Raw genomic sequence first — 23,551 nt, forward strand, 5'->3', positions numbered from 1 at the left:
CATAAGGCTTCTAGACTTGACATAGAGGGATACTTAACTTTAAATCATTAAAGAGCTGTTTTGAAACTCACATTGAGTTGTCTGTTTAGTTTGTTTTCCCTTATGCCTGTACAGGTTTCCTGCCACCTCTCAAAATCATGGCAGTAGATAAACAAACTACTCAGTAAGGGGACAGGGCCCAAACCTGTTGGTTTCTTTCTTCCTTTTTTCCCAGTGTGTTTATCATCAAGATAAAGGTTAGGAAGAACTAAAATCAAAGTACTTTTACTCATGTTTAAAATGTTATCTTTAATTTAGCTACTGTAAAGATTTGTTTGATCCCCTGGGCCTGGTAGCACCTGTTACTGTCAATGGCAAACTTCTGCTTACACAACTTACCAGTACTACAGCAGACTGGGCTCACCTCTTCCAGCTGAAAAGGGGGTTGATTGGAGAAATGCACTCCAGGTTTTGCCAAGAAGTGCACATATTCTCAGACGCATCCATAAATGCCATGGTTGCTGTTGTGTATCTAAAGGTAACTGACTCTAGTAGAACGTGTCACATTGGTTTATCACAGGGAAGGTTAAGCTGGCCCCTGTAACAGTCCACACTATTCCCAGGCTTAAGTTGGGTGCTGCAGTATTTGCTGTGGAGGTTGCAGAGCTGATAGTAAGCGAATGTGTTAAGTTGGATGTGATGAAATTCCACACTAATAGCACTTCTGATGGAGGAATGGCCTAACTATCGCATGCCCTTTCTGACATGCAGTACACGACCACTTCTTTTTACATACACGAGGCAAGGTGTATGTAATGGGACTCAGTCTCATGTATGGAGAGTTACGCACCAATCTGCATTGTCCCCCATCTCTGTGCAGCACCAACGATCAGCCAGCAGAGGTTGTAAGTGCATGAGTCGATTAATCGATCAATCCATCCATAGACTTTAACCCGCCAAACTTGAAGCCGAAGAAAAATACCCCCTTGTCTTTCCTGGCCCAAGTACTGAACCACCCTTCCCAAATGTTGGTTTACACTTATTTGGTCCCTAAAGTACTGTATATCTACCCATTACACTGACAGAGGAGCCTCGAACATTTAAAGATGGACAGTCCTATTCAAGTCTTAGCGTTCAGGCAGTACACATAGAGCTTTTTAAGTCAACGCATAATTCCAGCTTCTTTAAGACTGTCGCTTCTTAAGGCTCTTTAAAATAGATACGTTCAGACTGCGGCATCAATTTTAAAGATGACAAAAATAACCCCAGCATGTCCACGTACCTTAATGAGGAAGGCTGCACATTAATCTTTAAACCACCTCATGTGTCCCATACTGGAAGAGAAAAGGATTTAAGGGGTTTTAAGACGTATGTTCCATGTTATCACTGTCCAATCCATCGTTTCATGACATGTTATGTCACGATATAACTCCTAATTTTGGTCGATACGATATAATTCCGATATCGATATGAATAATACAAATGTCAGAAAAACTGCCAGGAACACCAACATTGAAAGGCTGTACCTGCAAACCTCTGAAAATTTTTTTTTTGCAAAGTCTATAAAATCTCACCCTTTACAACTACATAATATTTTAGAAATAATAATAATAATAATACAAATAAATTAGCTTTCACCTTTTACTTGTATTCAGCATTTGTATACAGACAAAAACACGACATCATTCTCAAATAAACATAAGCTTTGACAATATATAATATAATATATTAACATATGCCTTAACCAGAGGTGGAAAGAATACAAAAATATTGTACTCAAGTAAAAGTACTATTACTTTAATCAATTTTTACTTAAGTACGAGTAAAGTTACTAGTCTAAAAATCTACTCAAGTAAAAGGTAACTCATTTAAAATGTACTCAGAGTAAACGTTACTTAGTTACTTTATTAACAGCAGGAGGGGGTCTCTTCTGTGTAATGCAAACAGGACAAGTGGATATAAATCTCACAATAGTTGTTTTTAATTCAAATATAATAGAAGAAACATGTTGATACAACATTTAAAACATTTAGGGGTGTGTAATGTGTCCTTTTAGTCCCATAAAACTTTTTTAAACTGTATAACCACTAGTGATGTGTCGTAGAATTATTTGAATCTATTGAACGGCCCTTTAAACTGAAATAAAGGAATCGATTCGCGCTTTATGTACGTATATATACGGCTCTTTAAAAGGAACCGAGACAAAAGATCCGTCTCCGCGTCGCAGAACTCACTGCAGCAGTTTCCCAGACGCGATTTCTTTAGCGTTTATCATTTTACTCAGTAACGGATCTTATTTAAAATATAGCGAATTACAATTCTTAATACAAAACATACTGAAGTAAAAGTAAAATTACAGGCTGTGAAATCTACTTTAAAAAGTATAAGTACACAAAAAACTAAAAAGTACACTCAATTACAGTGACGCGAGTAAATGTAATTCGTTACTTTCCACCTCTGGTCTTAACTAACCTTAATCCACAACATGGACTGATTATTATTTGTATGTAAACATTTTCGAACAAAAGTGCTCAACCAGGATAAAGAATATAAAAAGTGCTTAAGAGTTGCTGCAGAATTTGCTGCAGCAGATGATGTGCTTAAAGAATACAGAAAAAAAGTCTAGTCTTTACTCTCTTATCAACTATTTCTACTGCTTCTTTTTTAACTGTGGATGCTCGTTTAGCCGCTAATATCCACCGTGTTGTAGCGGAGTGTAATCAGAGCGGTAACGCTGAGCACCGGCTTCGTGCCTGTGGCGCACGTCATCACGTACTGACGTATGCATATCGATCAAATTTGTTTAAAAATCATATCACCGTTATTGAAACATTTTCTATCGCGATATATATCGATATCGAATTATATCGCACTAGCACTAGTTTCACCCACAAGGTGCTTTAAACATTTCTGGCGGAGGTAACCACCATTATAAACCTAAGGCCTCTGATACCAATCTTTACTAACCCAGACTCACTTTTCCTTTTGACACCAGCGATGATCCTGACTAAGAGGGTCTGGACACCTCTACCTCCTTCAGGATCCTACGACAAGGCAAATCTGATCCAGCAACAATGGAAGAGAGTTCAACATTTTTATTTTGTACATATAAATGTTGTTTAATAGTATATTTTTTAGTTTAACCTTTAGTATTATGCATTTGGACTTTACTTCAAATATCAGTTCCTCATTATTTGCTTAACTGAAATGTCAGTAAAGCAAGTTGCATATTCAAGTGTAAGATGTAACATTAAAAAGATTTGTGCAAAATGTTTTAGCCCAAAGACAAAAACAAGCTTTAATGGTGTGAACCATCACTTGTGGATCCTTTTTTCCTTGACTTTTAAAAACTAAGAACTAACTCAGACTAAGAACTGGTAAGAGAACTTGTTTTCATGAGTTCTCAGATACTGAATACAAAAGAAAATTTTAGGATGTGCCAGAGAGCTCTACAAACTGATGAGGTAACTGTTTATCCACTGAAAATGCAAGTGGTAGCGCTATACAAACTGTCTTTAATACAGACACATGTTAAAACAAAACTTAAACATGTACTCAAACATTGTTTCAACAAAACATGTTCAGCAAACATTCATGTTTTTTTTTTTTTTGGCTATTACACAACACCAAAACATTTGGAAATATGATCTACTCGGACAGAAGGAAAGTACACCTAAAACTCAAAAACATAACCATTAAACATAAACTGCAGTATTGGTTTCCTTACAGGTAAACACACTACACAACACACTGCACAGTCTGTAGGTATTATAACAGTCACACATATGGCACATTTACACATTTACAGTGCTGTGAAGAAAGTATTTGCCCCTCAACCAATTTCTGTGCTAATCTGTCACATTTAAATGTTTCTGATCTTCCAGACAGATGTAATATAAATTAAAGACAACAGAATTAAAAATGCAGATTTAAAAGCCAGAGAAGCAAACCAGCCCCAGAACATCACAACACCACTGTCATGTTTGACTCTTGGTAAGATGTTCTTATGGTGGAATTCTGTGTTAGCTTTACACCAGATGTAACAGGACCCATGTCTTTAAAAAAAAATCCATATTTAATTCAGAAGTCCTTGGGTTACCTAGATGTGTCATCTAGTGTCTAATTGCAAGTTTGGCCTGCAGTTCTTTAGATGTTCATCTGGGTTATTTTGTGATCTCTTGGTCATTCTCAGTGCTTTCTTGTTGAAATTTTAGTAGGCTGGGCACTTCTGGGTAAGGTTCACCACTGTTCCAAGTTTTCCCCATTTGTACATAATGGGTCTTACTGTGGTTCACTGTGGAGTCCTAGAGCCTTAGCAATGACTTTGTAACCCTTTCCAGACTGATAAGATTACAAAGACTGGTTCACTGGTTGATTTTTCACATAGGGCCAGGAAGGGCTGAAAACCATTTTTGCTTCAAGAAAAGACAAAAATGCAAAAATAAAGAAACTCGAAAAAAGGCAAATACTTTTAACACCACTGTAAATACAAGCCAATGATGTTGTACTGATATCCAAGAAATAGTGAAAACTACAGCGAATAGGTTAACACTGACACATACAGTTTGTGTTGATGGCCTTGCATTTAGAATATCATATTGTATGAATACACACAAAATGTGTGTGTGTGTCAGTATTTACCTATTCACGATATGTAGTTTTTACTATTTGTGGGGAATCGCGTCTCCAGCCACACTTGCTGATGTAGAAATTCGATAGCAAGTCGATTGCTGGGTAGAAAACCAGTCAGAACCTGACTGTAATAAGATTATTAGTGTGCATCTAAACACATCCAGTGTACTCTGCATTCAACTCTATGGTGCTTTAAAACAAAGTTTCTACACCCAAATAAATGTGCAGTTTTTTATTGCCTACCCAGTAAATTGCAGATAATTCCCTGAGTATGTGTGAAAAGAGCTTTAGTAAAGTGATTTAACAAAGCATTGTTAAATTAAGAAACATAAATGAAATTATAACCTCAGTAAATGCCGTCTGTGGCTTGTGACACATGGAAGTTCAGCCAACTCATCTTCCTTTTACTACATATTTCCTACATCTAAGTGTATATGTATATGTAATGCCACTGTTGCAGCCATTGTAACCATTTGATAAAAACGCTAGTGTCACATGGAGCCCACAGTTTAAACATCAGTTTAAAGTACATTTATTTTATTCAGTATGAAGGCCTCACAATTAAGGAATTAGCACTGACAGCATTTATTAACAGCAAAAGCCTTGAATTTAATTTCTTTTAATCAGTTCTAATATAATTAGTTCTATATCTTAGCTATAAATAAAAATAAAGACATGCATCATACTGGCTAATAAAAAAATATAGGGTTGTGAAACAAGGCAAGAAGCCTTCAAATAAAAACACACAGCAGCATGTGTGTTTGGGGTTTAGCTTTGATGTAAGCAAAAAAGAGAGGGCCAGAATTTGTTTGGGGCTTAAATTCTTAACTTTCACAAATATCTTGAGCGTTCCCTTTTATGTTTAGTTTAGTCAGTGAAAGTGAAAAATTTACAACATTGTCTTTAAGCTATTGTTAAGTTTATATCAGATTTTCCAGAGTAGTATCAACAGTGATAAAGAAAGTGCAATTTCTTTTATGCAATCCTTGATCAAGAAAACAACAAGATTTAAGGAAACTATTTCATTAAAGCCCAAAGACAAGACTAGCCTCCAAACCTGCAAAACAAAGGTAAAAACATTTTATACTTCTTATGTCACTCAATTTATAAGAGACTTCAGTTACTGCACAGGAAGGCAATTACTGGCATTGTTTTGATGTTTTTTAATAGATTGATTTGAGAACTGATGTCTGAAAGATTATTCTGTTTACATAAATAATTTGCATTAAAACTTGGTCACAAACAAAATTAATATTAGAATTATGACTACAACGAACAAGATTAAAATCACCAGCATCTTCCGATTTTTCTTCTGGTACTGTTCAGCCTGATGAGACAGAAAATATACATTATTTGTATAACAACTGTGTCAAATTATGCGAACACACAAGGAGTGATTACACTTGTCACAAATGTTATGCTCAAAGACATTTATTTACATTTTCAGCATTTAGCAGACGCTTTTATCCAAAGCAACTTACACAATGAGCAATTGAGGGTTAAGGGCCTTGCTCAGGGACCCAACAGTGGCGACCTAGTGGTCGCGGGGCTTGAACCGGCAACCTTCTGTTTACTAGTCCAGTACCTTAACCACTGAGCTATCTCTGGCCCTTTATTTTTAACTGTTGCATACCGCATCCAGCTATTTCCTGCAGCACATTCATTTACCAGCAGTCTTACTTTTATACAACTAGGTATAGACATCTAGGGTGATATGTTAAGATCTTTTTTCTCTCACTTTTGCACTGTTCCATGTCAGATATATTTAAATCCCCTGTGCACACTGGTTACTGCTGCCAACTGCACAACAACCTCACTAGCTGAAGGAAAACATCATCTCAGACACATAGAATCTGCTGGTCACCTTTTTACATCTGCCTTTTACAAAAGGTGTTAAGAGCCTTAGAATGTACAGTGTATCACAAAAGTGAGTACACCCCTCACATTTCTGCAGATATTTAAGTATATCTTTTCATGGGACAACACTGACAAAATGACACTTTGACACAATGAAAAGTAGTCTGTGTGCAGCTTATATAACAGCGTAAATTTATTCTTCCCTCAAAATAACTCAATATACAGCCATTAATGTCTAAACCACCGGCAACAAAAGTGAGTACACCCCTTAGTGAAAGTTCCTGAAGTGTCAATATTTTGTGTGGCCACCATTATTTCCCAGAACTGCCTTAACTCTCCTGGGCATGGAGTTTACCAGAGCTTCACAGGTTGCCACTGGAATGCTTTTCCACTCCTCCATGACGACATCACGGAGCTGGCGGATATTCGAGACTTTGCGCTCCTCCACCTTCCGCTTGAGGATGCCCCAAAGATGTTCTGTTGGGTTTAGGTCTGGAGACATGCTTGGCCAGTCCATCACCTTTACCCTCAGCCTCTTCAATAAAGCAGTGGTCGTCTTAGAGGTGTGTTTGGGGTCATTATCATGCTGGAACACTGCCCTGCTACCCAGTTTCCGGAGGGAGGGGATCATGCTCTGCTTCAGTATTTCACAGTACATATTGGAGTTCATGTGTCCCTCAATGAAATGTAACTCCCCAACACCTGCTGCACTCATGCAGCCCCAGACCATGGCATTCCCACCACCATGCTTGACTGTAGGCATGACACACTTATTTTTGTACTCCTCACCTGATTGCCGCCACACATGCTTGAGACCATCTGAACCAAACAAATTAATCTTGGTCTCATCAGACCATAGGACATGGTTCCAGTAATCCATGTCCTTTGTTGACATGTCTTCAGCAAACTGTTTGCGGGCTTTCTTGTGTAGAGACTTCAGAAGAGGCTTCCTTCTGGGGTGACAGCCATGCAGACCAATTTGATGTAGTGTGCGGCGTATGGTCTGAGCACTGACAGGCTGACCGCCCACCTTTTTAATCTCTGCAGCAATGCTGACAGCACTCCTGCGCCTATCTTTCAAAGACAGCAGTTGGATGTGACGCTGAGCACGTGCACTCAGCTTCTTTGGACGACCAACGCGAGGTCTGTTCTGAGTGGACCCTGCTCTTTTAAAACACTGGATGATCTTGGCCACTGTGCTGCAGCTCAGTTTCAGGGTGTTGGCAATCTTCTTGTAGCCTTGGCCATCTTCATGTAGCGCAACAATTCGTCTTTTAAGATCCTCAGAGAGTTCTTTGCCATGAGGTGCCATGTTGGAACTTTCAGTGACCAGTATGAGAGAGTGTGAGAGCTGTACTACTAAATTGAACACACCTGCTCCCTATGCACACCTGAGACCTAGTAACACTAACAAATCACATGACATTTTGGAGGGAAAATGACAAGCAGTGCTCAATTTGGACATTTAGGGGTGTAGTCTCTTAGGGGTGTACTCACTTTTGTTGCCGGTGGTTTAGACATTAATGGCTGTATATTGAGTTATTTTGAGGGAAGAATAAATTTACACTGTTATATAAGCTGCACACAGACTACTTTTCATTGTGTCAAAGTGTCATTTTGTCAGTGTTGTCCCATGAAAAGATATACTTAAATATCTGCAGAAATGTGAGGGGTGTACTCACTTTTGTGATACACTGTACTTAGGACCATGCTACTCTTTCTGCATTTCTTTGCTGCTTGTGGCAGTGCCTAAACCAGATAGTACAAGTTCCCTTACTCAAACATGGCCAACTGAGAAAAAGAAATTAAATCACATTTTCTTCTGCAAGACCACATACAGCCAACAGCTATGGTGACATTAAGTCACTAGCTAAAAAGGCTTTTATTGTATTATTTATTGTATTATTATATTGTGTTTTTTCCTAGTATCCTAGCATTCAGAAACTTTAACAAACAATATGCTCTGTAATATTTAAACTTGGTACCACCTGACCTTAACAACTGAAATTTATGAGAAAAAAAGTAGTTTATGCAATTTTATCATATACTCTAAAATGTTGTTTGATGATAACCCTAAAATATGTTAACTGAAAAAATTGCTTTACCTTCTGTAATTGTTTAAGTCCATCCTCTGTTTTTACACAGGCTTGTTCCACGTTGAAGTCAATTCTGTCAAGAACTGTACCCTGTTGCAAGTACACAGAAAAATTGCCTATTTACTCGTAATATTTAGTGTAAATATATATATATATATATATTTTGTAACATGAACTGTAGTAGGTTGAGCCAAGCATAGGAGACCCAAGGAGGACAAAAGCTCAAGAGTCCCAGTTCCAACACCTTCAACTTTATTTGTTTACACACACCAGGGATATTTACAAACGCGTTATTCATTTAAAAGAACAAGAACCACAGCTGGTTCACATAGTAACTCCAGGCAGTTACTCGGGTTATTCATTTTAGGCCTCCCGCCATTATTTTTCCCTCCCCCCTTACTTCCTCCTGTTTAATCAAAAAGGTCCCTCCCCTCTAGGACCTGGCAGCCAATCCAGCTACAGCTGAAACTGGAGGGAACATTCTCAACACATACAATTCCTAATAATTCAGCTAGCTTAATTTACAATTTACTCTATGCTTTCTCTCTCTTCAGGCACCTTCTACCCGGCAACGTCACGTATCATCCCTGATACCCGGACCATCCCCACCACGACAGGTAAGTATTTATTTATTTATACTATTTACAATATTAACTGGGTTAGCCCCTTTCCTCATTCATTACAACCAGACTTGGTGATGTGTAAGGTATCCTTACATCATCACATATACATATATACACATTATATAATATTAATCTTTTTGAACCTTTAGTTAACTGACAAATGCACAAACAACTAATTATGTAGAAACTTTTTATGTTTTGGCTATGGACAACCAGAGGCCAAAACCACTGTTAAATGTGTGTGACCTTTGATTGCTCAGACAGCACTGCATGAGAAACTGTACCGCTAATGTGTGAATAGGGCTGGACGATATGGCTAAAATTTATATCACGATATAACTCCTATTTTCGGTCGATACGATATAATTCCGATATCGATATGAATAATACTGAAAAAAAGCTGAATACACCACTGAATTAGTCCTTCCTCTCTTATCAGCTATTTCGTCTGCTTCTTTTTCAACTGTGTACAGTGGCGGAGCCAGACAATTTCTATATCGGTGGCCAGACTGAGACCATTGCTCACACAGGGGTGGCACAGAAACTGTCTGATACCTTATTTTTTGTATGTGGCAAGTGGCTGTTGATCTAGTAATGTTTTGGTCACTCACTTGTTTACCTATACAGGCAGTGAATGTAATGTAGAATTACATCAAGCCTAGAATAATAAGCTTTTTATTTTTTTTCCCTCATTTTCCCTGTGAAAAACTAAAATATAGCCTATAACCTTAACATTATGAGGAAGAATTTCAAAGATATTCCTTTGCAATACTTAATCATTTGACTTCAAACTTGTGTGTACTGATGACTCATTTGAACCCCAGAACATGCTAGTGTAAATGCATGGAAAACAAATTTTAATTTTCTTTCAAGAATATGACACATTCTGACCAGCACTATTAAGCCAAATCAGCATTGAAAATTGACTTTACTTTTAATATCCTTCTACAATGCTGGGGCTTCTTAAAACTGAATATTTTCTGTTAAATAGAAGTGTTATTTAAATTCCATTAAATTGTTTTTCGGAAAAAAAGAAGAAGCCCAATTTAGAGGAAAACCGCCCAATCTGGCAACAGTGGAACACGCAGAGCCCGTTGGTGCCTTTACTCTTAGCGCGCCACAACTAATAAGTATTATAACTTAGTATAACTACTAAGTATCATTAGTACTCAGTACTAGTACTTCTTCTGTAATTGTGTTGGTGGTGGACATTTATGTTGAGTGTATTACTGCACTGTTTTGATGAAGAACTACTTAAGGTGTGCTGTTGAATTGCGTCCCTGTGGGAACACCTGCGTGCAAAAATGCTTCCGCAAAAAAGTAACACCGGCAAAGCTGACGTAATATATATCGTTCGAATTTGTTTAAAAATCATATCACAGTTATTGAAACATTTTCTATCGCGATATATATGGATATCGAATTATTGTCCAGCACTATGTGTGAAGTATAGCCACATGGGTTCAACTGGTGAAATGCAACCTGAAACTCAAACCATAGATCAATTATACCCATAAACAGTCCACCCAGAGCCCAGACCTAAATCCAGTTGAAAATCTATGAGGTGACCTGAAGAGGGGTTGTGCACAGGAGATGCCCTCGCAATTTTGAGTGGCCAAAGACTGCCAAGTCAAGATGTGCCATGCTGATAGACTCTTACCCAAAAGACTTTTAAAATCATAAAATCAAAAGGTACTTCAACAAAGTATTAATTTGAGGGTTTGCATATTTATAAACTACATTATTCTAAGCTGTAAAATTATACATCTTGGTCATATTTTTTACACAACAAAAATATGGCATTGTAACAGGGTGTAAAGATTTATTTTATATCCGCCGCCTATCCATAGATAACCTTATGTAGTTGCAAAAAATGAAATTGATTATGTCTGTCCTAGTAAGGTCTTTTGTACTGTTATATTACACCGATAGAGAGATACAGTTGACAAGAAACTCCATTAAGAGCAAACTGGCTTCAGATGTGCACATTTGTGTCAAGCCATTACATTGTGCAACACCACTCAACAATCAATAGAATTCCAACAACTGCTGCTTATCAACTTTATTGACTTCCGGAAAGCATCTGACAGCATACATTGTGACTTGTGGTATGTTGATAGAACTTGAAAAAGTCTAGCTGTTTTGTGAAAAAGGAAAAGGGCACCACTGACTTCTTCCCATCAATGCTGTTGTATGTCAGTAGTGTATCCTGTCACCATTCTTATTTCTGTTGGAAATTGACTAGTTGACAAGGGCAATGAATGACAAGAAAACTGGAAGCACAGATGGTGACAAGCTGGTGTCAGGAACAAGCTGAGGGCTAGAGCACACCAAGCTCCCCTGCCTAGCATCCTGTTAGCCAATGTCCAGTCTATAGAAAACAAGCTTGATGACCTCCGAGCCAGAATCAAGTTCAAGAGAGACATTCGGGACAGCAACCTTCTCTGCTTCACTGAGACATGGCTGAACCCAGCGATACCAAACATCGCCATACAGCCAGGCCGAGTTCTTTTCCGTATACCGCATGGACAATGAAGTTGAGTACTGTGTATGACTATGGGTGTGACAAATAAACAAATAAACATTGATTTGATTATATCAGCTATTGATGAATAACTATTTCTAATGCGGTACAGTCTGCCATCTATGCTCCTCAAAGACTCAAAGACCTTTTCATGAATACTGCTTTTATTCTAAATCATGACTACAATTAACTTTCAACATCACATGCTTGTAATCACACCATTATGCTTTTTAATGCACAAAGTGTTTCAGAAAGAAACTGACCTGTTCTACCACCATGCCTGCAAGGTCCTGAAAAATTTCATTAAGATCGGAGATGGACTGTACAATTTGCCGGATTTCTCGCTCCCTCTCTTCCACCATCACTGTGTTACGATCCACCAAAGCAAGCTGGTCCTCTGTAAAGCCCTAAAAAGCCCCCAAAAAGTTATTTATTATTAATATTATTATATATTAATAATATATTTTGTTAAGTTAGATATATCTAGTTATATTAGACATGTATTTGCTCATTCAACTTACTGTGTCATATAGTGCTATGCCTTCATCCTCATCCATTAAAGGACCAAAAAAGTGCTTGGACCGTTCTTCACGATTCTTCATGCCTGAGGTACATTGAAAATAGAGGATTGGAAGTGACTAAAAGAATAGCATTTTGAGGTAGACTTAATGTAGTGTAATGTTAATTGTAGTCTCAAAATAAGTGACCTTCTCTGAAACTGTCACATAACAGCATGTAAAAATCTATATCTGTAGTAGACTGTGTGTATTGTAAAAAAGTGTGACTAATGGAGTACTGGAGACAGATGGTTGTGTGCTCTTACGTTTAAGGTAACTGGACTGTACATATCTAAAGTTGGTTGAAAGCTCCTGAAGCTTTTGAGCCAATGAGGAAACAACGTTTCTAAGCAGCTTTTCCTCCTGTTCTGTACAGTGACCAGAGCGGGACTGTAGCCCCAATACTGCCCGCTGACTCCGATGAAACATCTATACACACAAACACATTATAGATGTCAAATGACTTAATATCAGACTTATTTACTATCTACTTAATAAAATACTTATTAAGCTGACAATAAAATGCAATATTAATTTTATCTCTCAGCTAAGTACAGCTAACTGTGAGTTAAACATTCACGTTTGTAAAGGAATAATCAGGTATAAAGTTCAAGACATTTTGAAAACATTTAAATAATGCATCAGTTTTGTGTAAGGATTAATTCATCATAAATACTTGATAACTGATAAGGTTAATGCACTGCACTGATTTCCTTTATTTTCAGTTACCAGCTGAGATGTTATGTATGCATGGTATAACCTGTGTGATTTCCTGTGTACTGATTTCTATGGCATGCTCCTCTTCACTGCTATCATCCAGCGTTGGACGGTTCATATGTTTGTCGTGTAAATTTGCCAGGTCCTTAATTTTCTGCTGTATACGTGTCATCTCATACTGAATCTAAGGACAGAACAAAGCCGGTAGTGAGACATTATTACAACAGCCAGCATAAACAGGCATACAGACTTTTTAATGCAAACATAAGCATAATTTACTGGCAAATTGCTGACATGTGGCTAATTGGGTGACATTGTGGGGTGCATTTAAGTTAGACATGAGGACAAATACAGGCTGCTGGTGTAGGATTTAAACAAAGGAATGCATGAATGCAACATAGAAAAATGTGGTTTGTTTTTGCAAGTAATGATTTTTGCAGTTGATGTTTGGTGAAGAAACTTTTACATCTTCATGCTCTCTTCCAGTTATTGTTACTCCTCCAGTTTTGAGAAAAAATGTGATTGTCAAAAATCAGAAGCAAATTACAAACAAAAAATATAAAGCATCATGTATGCCAAGCAAGCACTGACTGTTTTAACTAAATTCTGTGAGTCACTTATTATTTTTACATTTTTTATTTTAATAATTTAATTTTAATTTAAAATAATGGTTTTAATAAAAAAATCAAAACTAAAGTTTCTGTTTTATTAAGTGCACAATTACAATTTTGAGGATACAAAATACTTCTGTCCTTCAGTTTTGAGACAGTTTTACTGTTTTTTTTTTAAGGGGTGTAATTTCCTTTGTATTATTCTGTGTGCCTGTCTTATTTTCTTTCTGTTTTAGCACAGTCCCTATATTTGTTGACAGAAATACATCTGTCTGCACCTGTCTGTATGAAAAGTAACAATAAAGATCTAAACCATCACCAAACAGTGATATTTTCACAAGCACTAACACAAAAATTGTGTTAATGCATAAATACACTAACTTCACCAGGGACTAAAGCTCTACAAAATGGCTAAAATAACATGCTTAACTAATTAAATTTTTAAATCATCTTAATTTTATTCACATTTACAAATACACTGGCTTATATATTTTTAAAACATACACTACAGTAATTACAGTACATTCTACATGTCATTGTCTAAAGGACGCAAGTAACAAAAGTTGCATCTAGGCAAAGAATAAAGCTGCGTTTGTATACACATTTACAACAACAACCCTCAATTACCACAACAATGGAAAACACTGCTGAGTAAAAGGCATATGACAACTGGCATATGTCAAAAACACCTCAAGTTTTCTGAGATATTGTTTTTTTTAATTGAACAGCCAGAATGTGGTTGACTTGCAATAATTGACAACCATAAATTCTGCTTACTACTAAAAAAACAAAAAAAAGACCAGTCATTAGTCTGTGTTTGGGTATGCACCAAAAAACGATTAGAGGCAAAACAGCAAGTCCACCTCTAAATGGCTCAAAGACAGAGGCCAACTTTAGGACTGGTGTTTTTGTTTGGCAGGATCCAAAAAAGAAAATCATGTGCAATTCCTTATACCAGCTTAAATTCTGCAAAAAAAAAAAAAAAAAAAAAAGGTCAGCCAGAAACAAAAGGTCTCTGGACAGGTAGTACAGACAAAGGGCCAGGGAAAAGGTGCTGAAATGCCAAAGTCAAAATGGCAATTAGTGACCCACTGTTGAAAAGACAACGCACCGGCCAGACTGCCCTGTCTACCATAGAACGTCAAAATTGGACAATGAAGAATGAAAAAAGTTGACCTGGTCTAATTTATAATGTTTTCTTTTATATCACGTGGACAGGCGTGGAAGTGAATAGCTTTCTGGAGAAGAAATGGTACCAGGATGCTCTATGGGAAGAAGGCAAGCCAGACGAGGGCAGGGTATTGCTCTGGGCAATGTTCTACTGGGGGAACTTTGGGTCCTAGCATTTATTTAAGTATTACTTTTGTACAGACCACCTGCCTACACATTATTTCATAATGGCAGTGGCCTCTTTCAGCAAGATAATATAAACTTCCACACTATAAAAATGTGCAGGAATGACCTGTGGAACATGACAAACAAGTCAAAGTGTTAACTTGACCTCAAAAAATGTGTGGGGATGTCTGCTGGTAATGTCTTGGAGCTAGATACCATAGGACACCTTCGGAGGTCTTGTGGAGTCTTTACCTTGATGGGCCAGAGCTGTTTTACACAATATTAGGTAGGTGGATTTATTGTGAATTACAATAATATGGTTGCAAAAATATGCACAACCTAAAACTAATACTTTTTTACCCTTTGACCATTTTATGACAGCATTCAGTGTTTTTGGGTAGGAGTCTAAAATCACTGCTCATCTTGACTTGGCAATTGCTGCCAATAATTCTTTGCAAAAGAGCTTTTAATGTGCACAGCCACTTCAGGTCATTACAGAAATTTTCAATTGGATTCAGGTCTGGGCCATTTCAAAACTTCAATGTTCTTCTGGGGAAGCCATTCATTTGTTGATGTGGAGGTATGCTTTTTTGTTGTGCTGAAAGGTGAAATTTCTCTTCATCTCAGCTTGTGCCAAACCTACCTTTTGAATTATCGCTAAAAAAAGTTCAACCTTGTGATTGAACCATTACACATTTTCTCACACGCTTTTGGCAGACCTGATGTAGGTTTTTGCAAAATGTAGCCTTGGATGTATCTCGTCACCCTACCCAGGAGCCCACAAATATGAAGACATGAAGCCAAATGTATGATTCTATTCACTTGTTGGTATTGCTCTGATGGCAGCGCGTGCAGACGCAGCGGCTCGATGCTCTCCCTTCCTTTGTAGTTTTTTCGGTTTTTTTTCTTGTTTTATGTTTGTCAGTACATGTAACAGTAGCAGTGAGCTGCTCATACACTCGAGCACAACTTATCTGCATCAGTGAACAGTACAAGGAGTATACTTTTAATTCAAAAAACATTCCACCGGAGATACTTCGCTCACCTGAGCCCCATGGAGCTATCCTCCCGGCAAAGCGACGAAGGCGGCGTAGGGACAGAAAGCAGAAACGGGGGAAGCGAGCCGGGCTACGCGCTAGGCTACAGGCTAACCCCTACAGACCAGCCGTTCCGAGTCTCCTTCTGACCAACTCCAGGTCTCTTGTCAACAAGATGGACGAGATCAGGCTCTGGATTACCTCACACGATAAAAACAACTGTGTGATGATCATTACAGAAACCTGGCTGAATCCACATGCATACAAAGCCAAAGCATCTGCACACCTCAGACTTTCGGACCACATCACCTTGAACCTGACCCCAGTGTACAAACCTTTGATCTGCAGGACACGACCAACAATCAAAACTGTACAGGTGTGGAGTGAGGATACAACCTCAATACTGCAGGACTGTTTTGACAACACAGATTGGGATTTGTTTGCACAGGGGGCAGATTTGGAGGAATATGCATCATCAGTCATGGGATACATAAACTTTTGCACTGAGAATGCTCTCACAACAAAAACAATAAAAGCGTTTCCTAATCAGAAGCCATGGTTAAACAGGAACGTACAGACTTTGATTAAAAGACGTGACACAGCATTCAGGACTGGAGACAAACATGCTTATTCAATAGCTCGAAGGAACCTCAAAAAAGGCATTAAGGAGGCCAAACGCAGATACAAACAGCGTATTGAGGAGCACTTCGAGAACAACAACCCCCGCAGCATGTGGAATGGAATTAAAACACTGACGGACTACAAGACCAACACCCTGCAGGACAGTAATGACACCAGTCTACCTGATGTGTTAAATCAGTTCTTCGCTCGCTTTGATCAGCAAAACAGCGGACTTGCCTCTCACATCACACCACCTGTTGAGGAGCAGACACTGGTTCTAAAGTGTCATCAGGTGAGAACCACCCTGCAGAGAGCAAAGCAGCGGGCCCAGATGGGGTTTCTGGAAGGACACTAAAGGTCTGTGCCAACCAACTAGCTGAGGTTTTTACAAACATATTTAACCTCTCGCTAAAACAAGCTGCCGTCCCGACGTGCTTTAAAACCTCCACAGTCATACCAGTACCCAAAAAGTCTGTAGTGAAATGCCTTAATGACTATCGACCAGTGGCACTAACACCGGTAGTCATGAAGTGCTTTGAGAGATTGGTTCTTTCACATATCAGAGACATCATACCCCCGGATTTGGATCAACATCAGTTTGCATATAGAACAAACAGATCCACTGAAGATGCTGTCTCCATGGCACTTCACACCACACTGTCACATCTGGAACAGTCTAACACGTACGTGAGGATGTTATTTGTGGACTTTAGCTCTGCGTTCAACACCGTAATTCCTCACAAACTGGTCAAGAAATTGGGGTGCTTGGGTCTGGACAGCTCCATCTGCTCCTGGGTTTTGGACTTCCTCACAGACAGACAACAACGTGTCAGGATAGGACGTCACACCTCCTCCACTCTGATCCTGAACACCGGTACCCCGCAGGGGCTGCGTGCTGAGCCCCATGCTCTTCACCCTGTTCACGCACAACTGCACCCCAATCCACACCTCCAACACGATAATTAAATTTGCTGACGACACCACAATTGTTGGCCTAATTACAGATGGTGATGAATGTGCCTACAGGGACGAGGTGAAATGTCTGGGTGAATGGTGCAAAGTCAATGACCTAGTACTTAACACCTCCAAGACAAAGGAGATCATCGTGGTCAAAGAGGTCAGAACATCACCCCCTTCACATTTCTGGAGAAGTAGTGGAACGTGTGGAGAGTGTGAAATTCCTTGGGGTCCACATATCCAACAATCTAACATGGACACAGAACACCTCGCACCTGAACATGAGAGCACATCAAAGACTCTATTTCCTGAGAAAGCTAAAACAAGCTCAGCTTCCTCAAAAACTCCTGGTGAACTTCTACCGCAGCACCATCGAGAGCGTCCTATCCAACTGCATGACTGTGTGGTACTCCAGCTGCACAGCCTCAGAGAGGAAGGACCTACATCGGGTGGTCAGAGCGGCGGAACGTATCATCGGGACCGAACTCCCCAACTTGGACAGTGTTTACAACAGCCGTTTACAAAACAAGGCCAACAGCATCAGTAAGGATGCAACACACCCTGGGAACTATCTGTTCTCCCTGTTACCATCTGGGAGGCGGTACAGAGCTATTCGTGCACACACTAACAGACTGAGAAACAGCTTTTTTCCAAGAGCTGTGGCCTCCATCACCCCTCCCAACACCTCATAGACTGTGAACTTGAACATTGCGTATTTGCACATCTTCATACAACCATTCTCTCACTCAACATAAATCATTTCTGAAACTGAACTGGTATCTCCACACAGCACAGTCACCTTACATATTCATATTCACCCATAATTAATTTTATTATTTATCTTGAAATCCATACTTTAGATTGTACTGGTTATTGTGTAAATATCCATATGCTTATGTAAATATGTTTGCCTCTTTTTAAATATCCATATGCTTATGTAAATACTTTGCTTCTTCTTTTTATCTTTCGGAGAGTGTCTAACTAAATTTCGTTGTATGCAAGTATAATGACAATAAAGGTTCTTCTTCTTCTTCTTGGTATATGTAATGCCTTGGAAAATTTTGTACACTTGTCCTGACTGATTCTTTTAACAATTAGATCACTTTGTTACTTTTTAAGCACTTTGTGGACCATGGCTTTTGCTTTAAGACTCAACTAAATGTCTGGAAAATCAAATACAAATTTATACGTCTGATTTTTTTTAAATACCTGTCATTTAACAGGGGTGTGTATTATTTTTATATCCACTGTACCTGCTTATTGGTGTAGCTTGTATATTTAATAAACCTTTCCTTTTATTGTGACCCTGTCCCAACTTTTTTGATTACATCAGACATCAAATTCAATTTTGTTTATATCTACAAAATTAAGTTAATCAGCCAAAACATTAAAAGTAATTCACTGTACTTTTGTCAGTTAAATAAATGTTTAATAAGATGAAAAAAATCACGGATTGTCACATGTCCCATCGGTATGCAGTCATTGGTTGGCTGCACAAATGGGTCAGCTTTCTCCAATGCCTTCTGTCTTGTGCCCTCTGTAGCAGACTAGCCCCAGATATTTAACTGCATTTTACAAACTGTCCAAAGTTTTCCAGAAATTGGGTTTGTACAATAATAATTAAAATGTTTCAATTACAGTACATTATTAATTGAAAATGGATCTCATTATTTGCTAAAGAAAATTATTTGGGGAAGGGGGGTTATGACCATGACAATATGAACATGTAGCTTTTATACCCACAGGCTCTGAGACTTTGGACATTTACTGACTGAGATAAGAAAGCAATTCACAAACAGTGTTTAATTAAATACATTACAATTTTTTTCATAGGAATTGTTGCAAATTAATTGGCAAAATATATATCAAACTTCGACAAATACATATTAGTCATTTGTGTAGGATCTTCCACAGTAATATTGTAATAAAGATCATCATTATATTACACTTTACAGAATTTACACAAATGAAAATATATAATTTGCTAAAAAAAAAAAAAGTGTAAAGATTGATTGATTGTGGACTTACCTCATCCACACCTTCTATCCACTTGGGCGAGAGCCTTTTAGACACAAAAATGGTGGCTTCTGGATCCATACTAATTCCAGACACCAGAGCCATTCGATCATCTGCCAGCTATTAGAATAAAAAAGCAGAAATTAAAAGCAAAAAATAACAATATCATTAAGACTAATCTTGGAAATTATTTTACTAATATATTTAATATTAAAAAAATAATAATAATAAACAATACCTCATCAAACTCCTTATGTGATTGACAAAGCCCAGTGAAGTCCCATCAAATAAGAGAAAAAAAAGACAATACATGTGGGAACATATTAGTCCAAGGAGACAAGTTATATAAAAAAAAAAAAAAAAAAAAAAAAAAAAAAAAAAAAAAAAAAAAATTATATATACATATGGTTCAGCTTGTTTTCAGGAAAAACTAACAAAGTTCTGTTTGCCAAAAATGAAAACAACCATCCAGACTGTTGGCAGTGAAAGGTACAAAAGCCAACATCTGCCACAGTATGGTGACCCATCAGTGACTAGGATTTATTGATGTCTTAAATATTTCTCCATGTCACCTTCTAATTAACACATTTAGCTTAATTTACGAAATCATTTTCCATTGATTTTGTATAATAAGCCCAGGTTAAGAATATTTCCAGCAGCTAACCTTAGTAGTAACCACAGTACAGTTAGTATCTGTTTTTTCAGTCCTGATCCCTAAGGAATATGCTCAAAGAACAGCTCACAATCTCAGATAAAATAAAATTGATGTGCCGGGGAGATGAAATAGAAGACAAAGGTCTTGAAAACTACATAACCCTTTTGAATTATAAACATGTCTGAGAGTGTTAATACCATCTGTTGCCTATTGTCTGTAAAGGGTGAACATTTACTGTTACTGTATAACTGGATGAATAAGTCCTTCCTCCAAATTCCTTCAAGAGGCAGCTGATCAAGGGTTCAATCATGTTGTTAACACATGCATCTGAAAAGACTGGTGGTAAAGTTTCAAGTGTAGTAGGGATATTCCCTTTTTCGGTTTGAGACACTGCAAAGAGGTCAACCATATTTTAGGGTGTTTACCATTCCAAATATATGTACAAAGTAGTTGGTAGTAATGGTAGTGGTAACAGAATAATCATACTGACAAAGTTAATATGAGGAATGCAATTCTGGTCTGTAAGAAGTTGGTATATTAGCCCAACTAACAGAGTCACACTGCACTTCCTTGTATATCTTCTCATAATTACTTTGGCAACTGTGGCATACAAAGAATTCTGAACGTTTAAACCCAAATAATTTACCTGTGTTTTGATAGGAATCAATGGTGACACAGATATATTCTTTGCAAAACTTTTAACATTATTATTTTTAACATTACATTTTTAAACACAGGTAATAGATTGGATATGTAGTTTATGTAGCGGAACACTGGTAAAGGAATTTACCATGAATTATTCTTCAAAATACTCTCTTCATCTGTATTTCATCCTAAAGCCCTAACACATTTTAAAAAAACCTCATTCCTAGGGTCTGTTCAATCTCAGGATTTTACGACCCCAAAAGAGAATCTTAAGCTTCCTCCTCCACACTCACAAGCATCCTAAGTCTATGTTGCATTCCCCATTTATGACTCCACAAGGACTAAATGTCATAAATGTCACAGCTTGGAACAACTCTGTTATTTTATCTCAAGTGATATCTCAACTTCTTTTACAACCTCTCTGGGAGAAAGTGACCCCCAATATACTTCCTAAGTAAATCAAGCATCCATTTCAAGATTCATTCAAAGCTTTATTGTCATATGTACAGTAGGAAACGTGTTTCCCTGTACAATGAAATTCTTATTTTGCTGTCCACACATGATGTAACAAAGTACAAAGATAATAATAAAATAAAATCAAATTAAGAAATAAAAGTTAGATATAGTAAAAAAAACACGCTGAGTATAAGTTATGTACATTGTGCAATCCATCACTCCCAAATCCCATTTGGCCATTCGCAGTTAGTTTTAAGTTTTTAAGCTCCTGCAAAGTTTTCCTTCATCAGCCGACAGATACACGCTCATGGGCTTACGGGAGAAGTGCTTGATTTCTACTGTTTGATTTTCTACTTCATTATCAGCTTCCATTATTAATAGATGGCATTCACACTCTGAACTTTCCATTCTACTAACCATTTCATTCACTATAGATAATAATTTTTTCTCAGAAATATTTTGTACCTACAGATTTTTTCATTTTTCAGTTATTTCACTTACCTATTAAAGTCTGTTTACATGTTATATGTTATACCAAACTTCTCCCACTCAATTCTGATAAAAACTTTTTCATTTTTTAAAGACAGGATTAGTTGTTGTGACTTGTATAAAATGTGGATTAAATACCATACATTATCTTTTGCCAGCTGCACCACTAAAAGCCCCTACTGATCAGAGCATTTTATTTTCCAACATATTGATCAAGTCTACAACCTCAGTACTAGTACAATTTGACATTTAAATTTATTAATAAAACTGTGCTCTATGCGCTTAGGCCTCTGGAATATAACTATTTACATGACGTTCTCCCACTATTCCAACCATTGCTCCGTTTTAACTCTTAAAATGGCATCGACCGCAGGGCATCATGTGACGCCAGACTCCCACAGCCGATGACGCACGCAGGGGAACGCCCCCCTGCCTATTATAACGGCGCACCGGCGTTTCGTTTTCTCCTTTAAATAAATAAACTTCATCTTAGGTTTGACAAAAACAAGTGTTATTAATGTTTTACAGTGTGTTGACCATCTTTACTTGTCTAGGAAACTGTAAACTAAGACTGGAATGCCAAACGAATGTTTAAAATTAAACTAAATTTACTATGCACGCGTCCCTGGTTTACAAAGCCACAATCATTAGCTTTACAACAGCATTTAGGGTGGAGCAAGAAAACTGATTATGAATTCTGACAGGCCAAAATCGTGGTAATCCCAAAAGTCAAGTCACTGTACCATATTTATCCAAACAAACTGACCACAAACCATACGATTAAAAACAAACGTGTTTTATGTCAATAAAAAATGCTAGCTAGCATTTAATTAAGCAGTATTAAAACAGCAAGTTAGCTGTCACACACATTAACCAAACAAAATCGTATCAGACATTTAATGTGAGACTCACCGCAGCATTGCTACGTGTATTCAGGGTACGACGGGGCTCATATGTACTCACTTGCTCAGCCAGTATCTGCCGGTTTTGTATGGCATTGTTCCGCAATAATAAGAAGGCATCGGTCAGGCGTCTGGTTGCCATTAATACTTCCTATACACGAAGTAAGAGTAAATTAAACGATCAAATTATGGTGGACCTGCTCCACTTGCTTTTCTGTATTTAGTCGTGGGTAGTCAGCTTCTAATGGTAGGCTAGGTTGCTAGTATAGGCCGACTGAAATCCGACGCAGACAGCCCACACCACCTTGAATTGTTCAACTTGCCTCTCTCCAATAATAATAAAAATATAAACTACATTATATAATACGTTCAGTGATTAAGATCTCCTAGTTTGCAAAGTAAAATGAGCCTGTTTACTTAAACATCCGGATTAATATTGGTTTGTTTTTGTCAAAATAAAAGTCATGTATCCTGTTGTAAATGAAAAGTACATAGATATGTGCATGACAATCCCTATTTCATAGCAGTTGTCCAAGTCCCGATCACATATGCATTAAATGTCGGATTGATTATGGTAGTACACGTTTAATGCAGAAAGATCGTTGTTATAAAATGTTATAAAATGTCAGGTGTTAAAAAATGTCAGCATGTTTATATAAGTACAGGACAATTACTGTAATATTAATGTCCAGAAAAGGGATAACTTTACTTTTGTTGGTTTTACTGTGCATTTACTGTGTTTTTTATTTTTTTTTTTACTAGATTTTACTGTGTATTTGTTTCATGTGTGAGTGAGTAGATAAAACCCACATATTGGCAATGTAAGTTTAATTTTCCTGGTC

The 23,551-nt window shown here is 37.6% G+C and overlaps 1 protein-coding gene across 1 annotated transcript; it reads right to left on the reverse strand.

Moving 5' to 3' along the window:
- Positions 1-5,131: 5,131 nt before the first annotated feature.
- Positions 5,132-23,136, reverse strand: stx16 (syntaxin 16). The gene is made up of 9 exons (XM_062997581.1): positions 22,720-23,136; positions 19,801-19,812; positions 19,575-19,682; positions 13,029-13,169; positions 12,535-12,697; positions 12,233-12,315; positions 11,975-12,118; positions 8,574-8,654; positions 5,132-5,938 (listed from the first exon to the last, which is right to left on the reverse strand). Exons 1-9 carry the CDS (start codon positions 22,849-22,851, stop codon positions 5,837-5,839), a joined length of 966 nt encoding a protein of 321 aa, XP_062853651.1. The 5' UTR covers positions 22,852-23,136; the 3' UTR covers positions 5,132-5,836.
- Between the last annotated feature and the right edge of the window lie 415 nt (positions 23,137-23,551).

This window comes from Trichomycterus rosablanca, chromosome 6 (genome assembly GCF_030014385.1).
Source record: "Trichomycterus rosablanca isolate fTriRos1 chromosome 6, fTriRos1.hap1, whole genome shotgun sequence".
Lineage (NCBI taxonomy): Eukaryota > Metazoa > Chordata > Actinopteri > Siluriformes > Trichomycteridae > Trichomycterus > Trichomycterus rosablanca.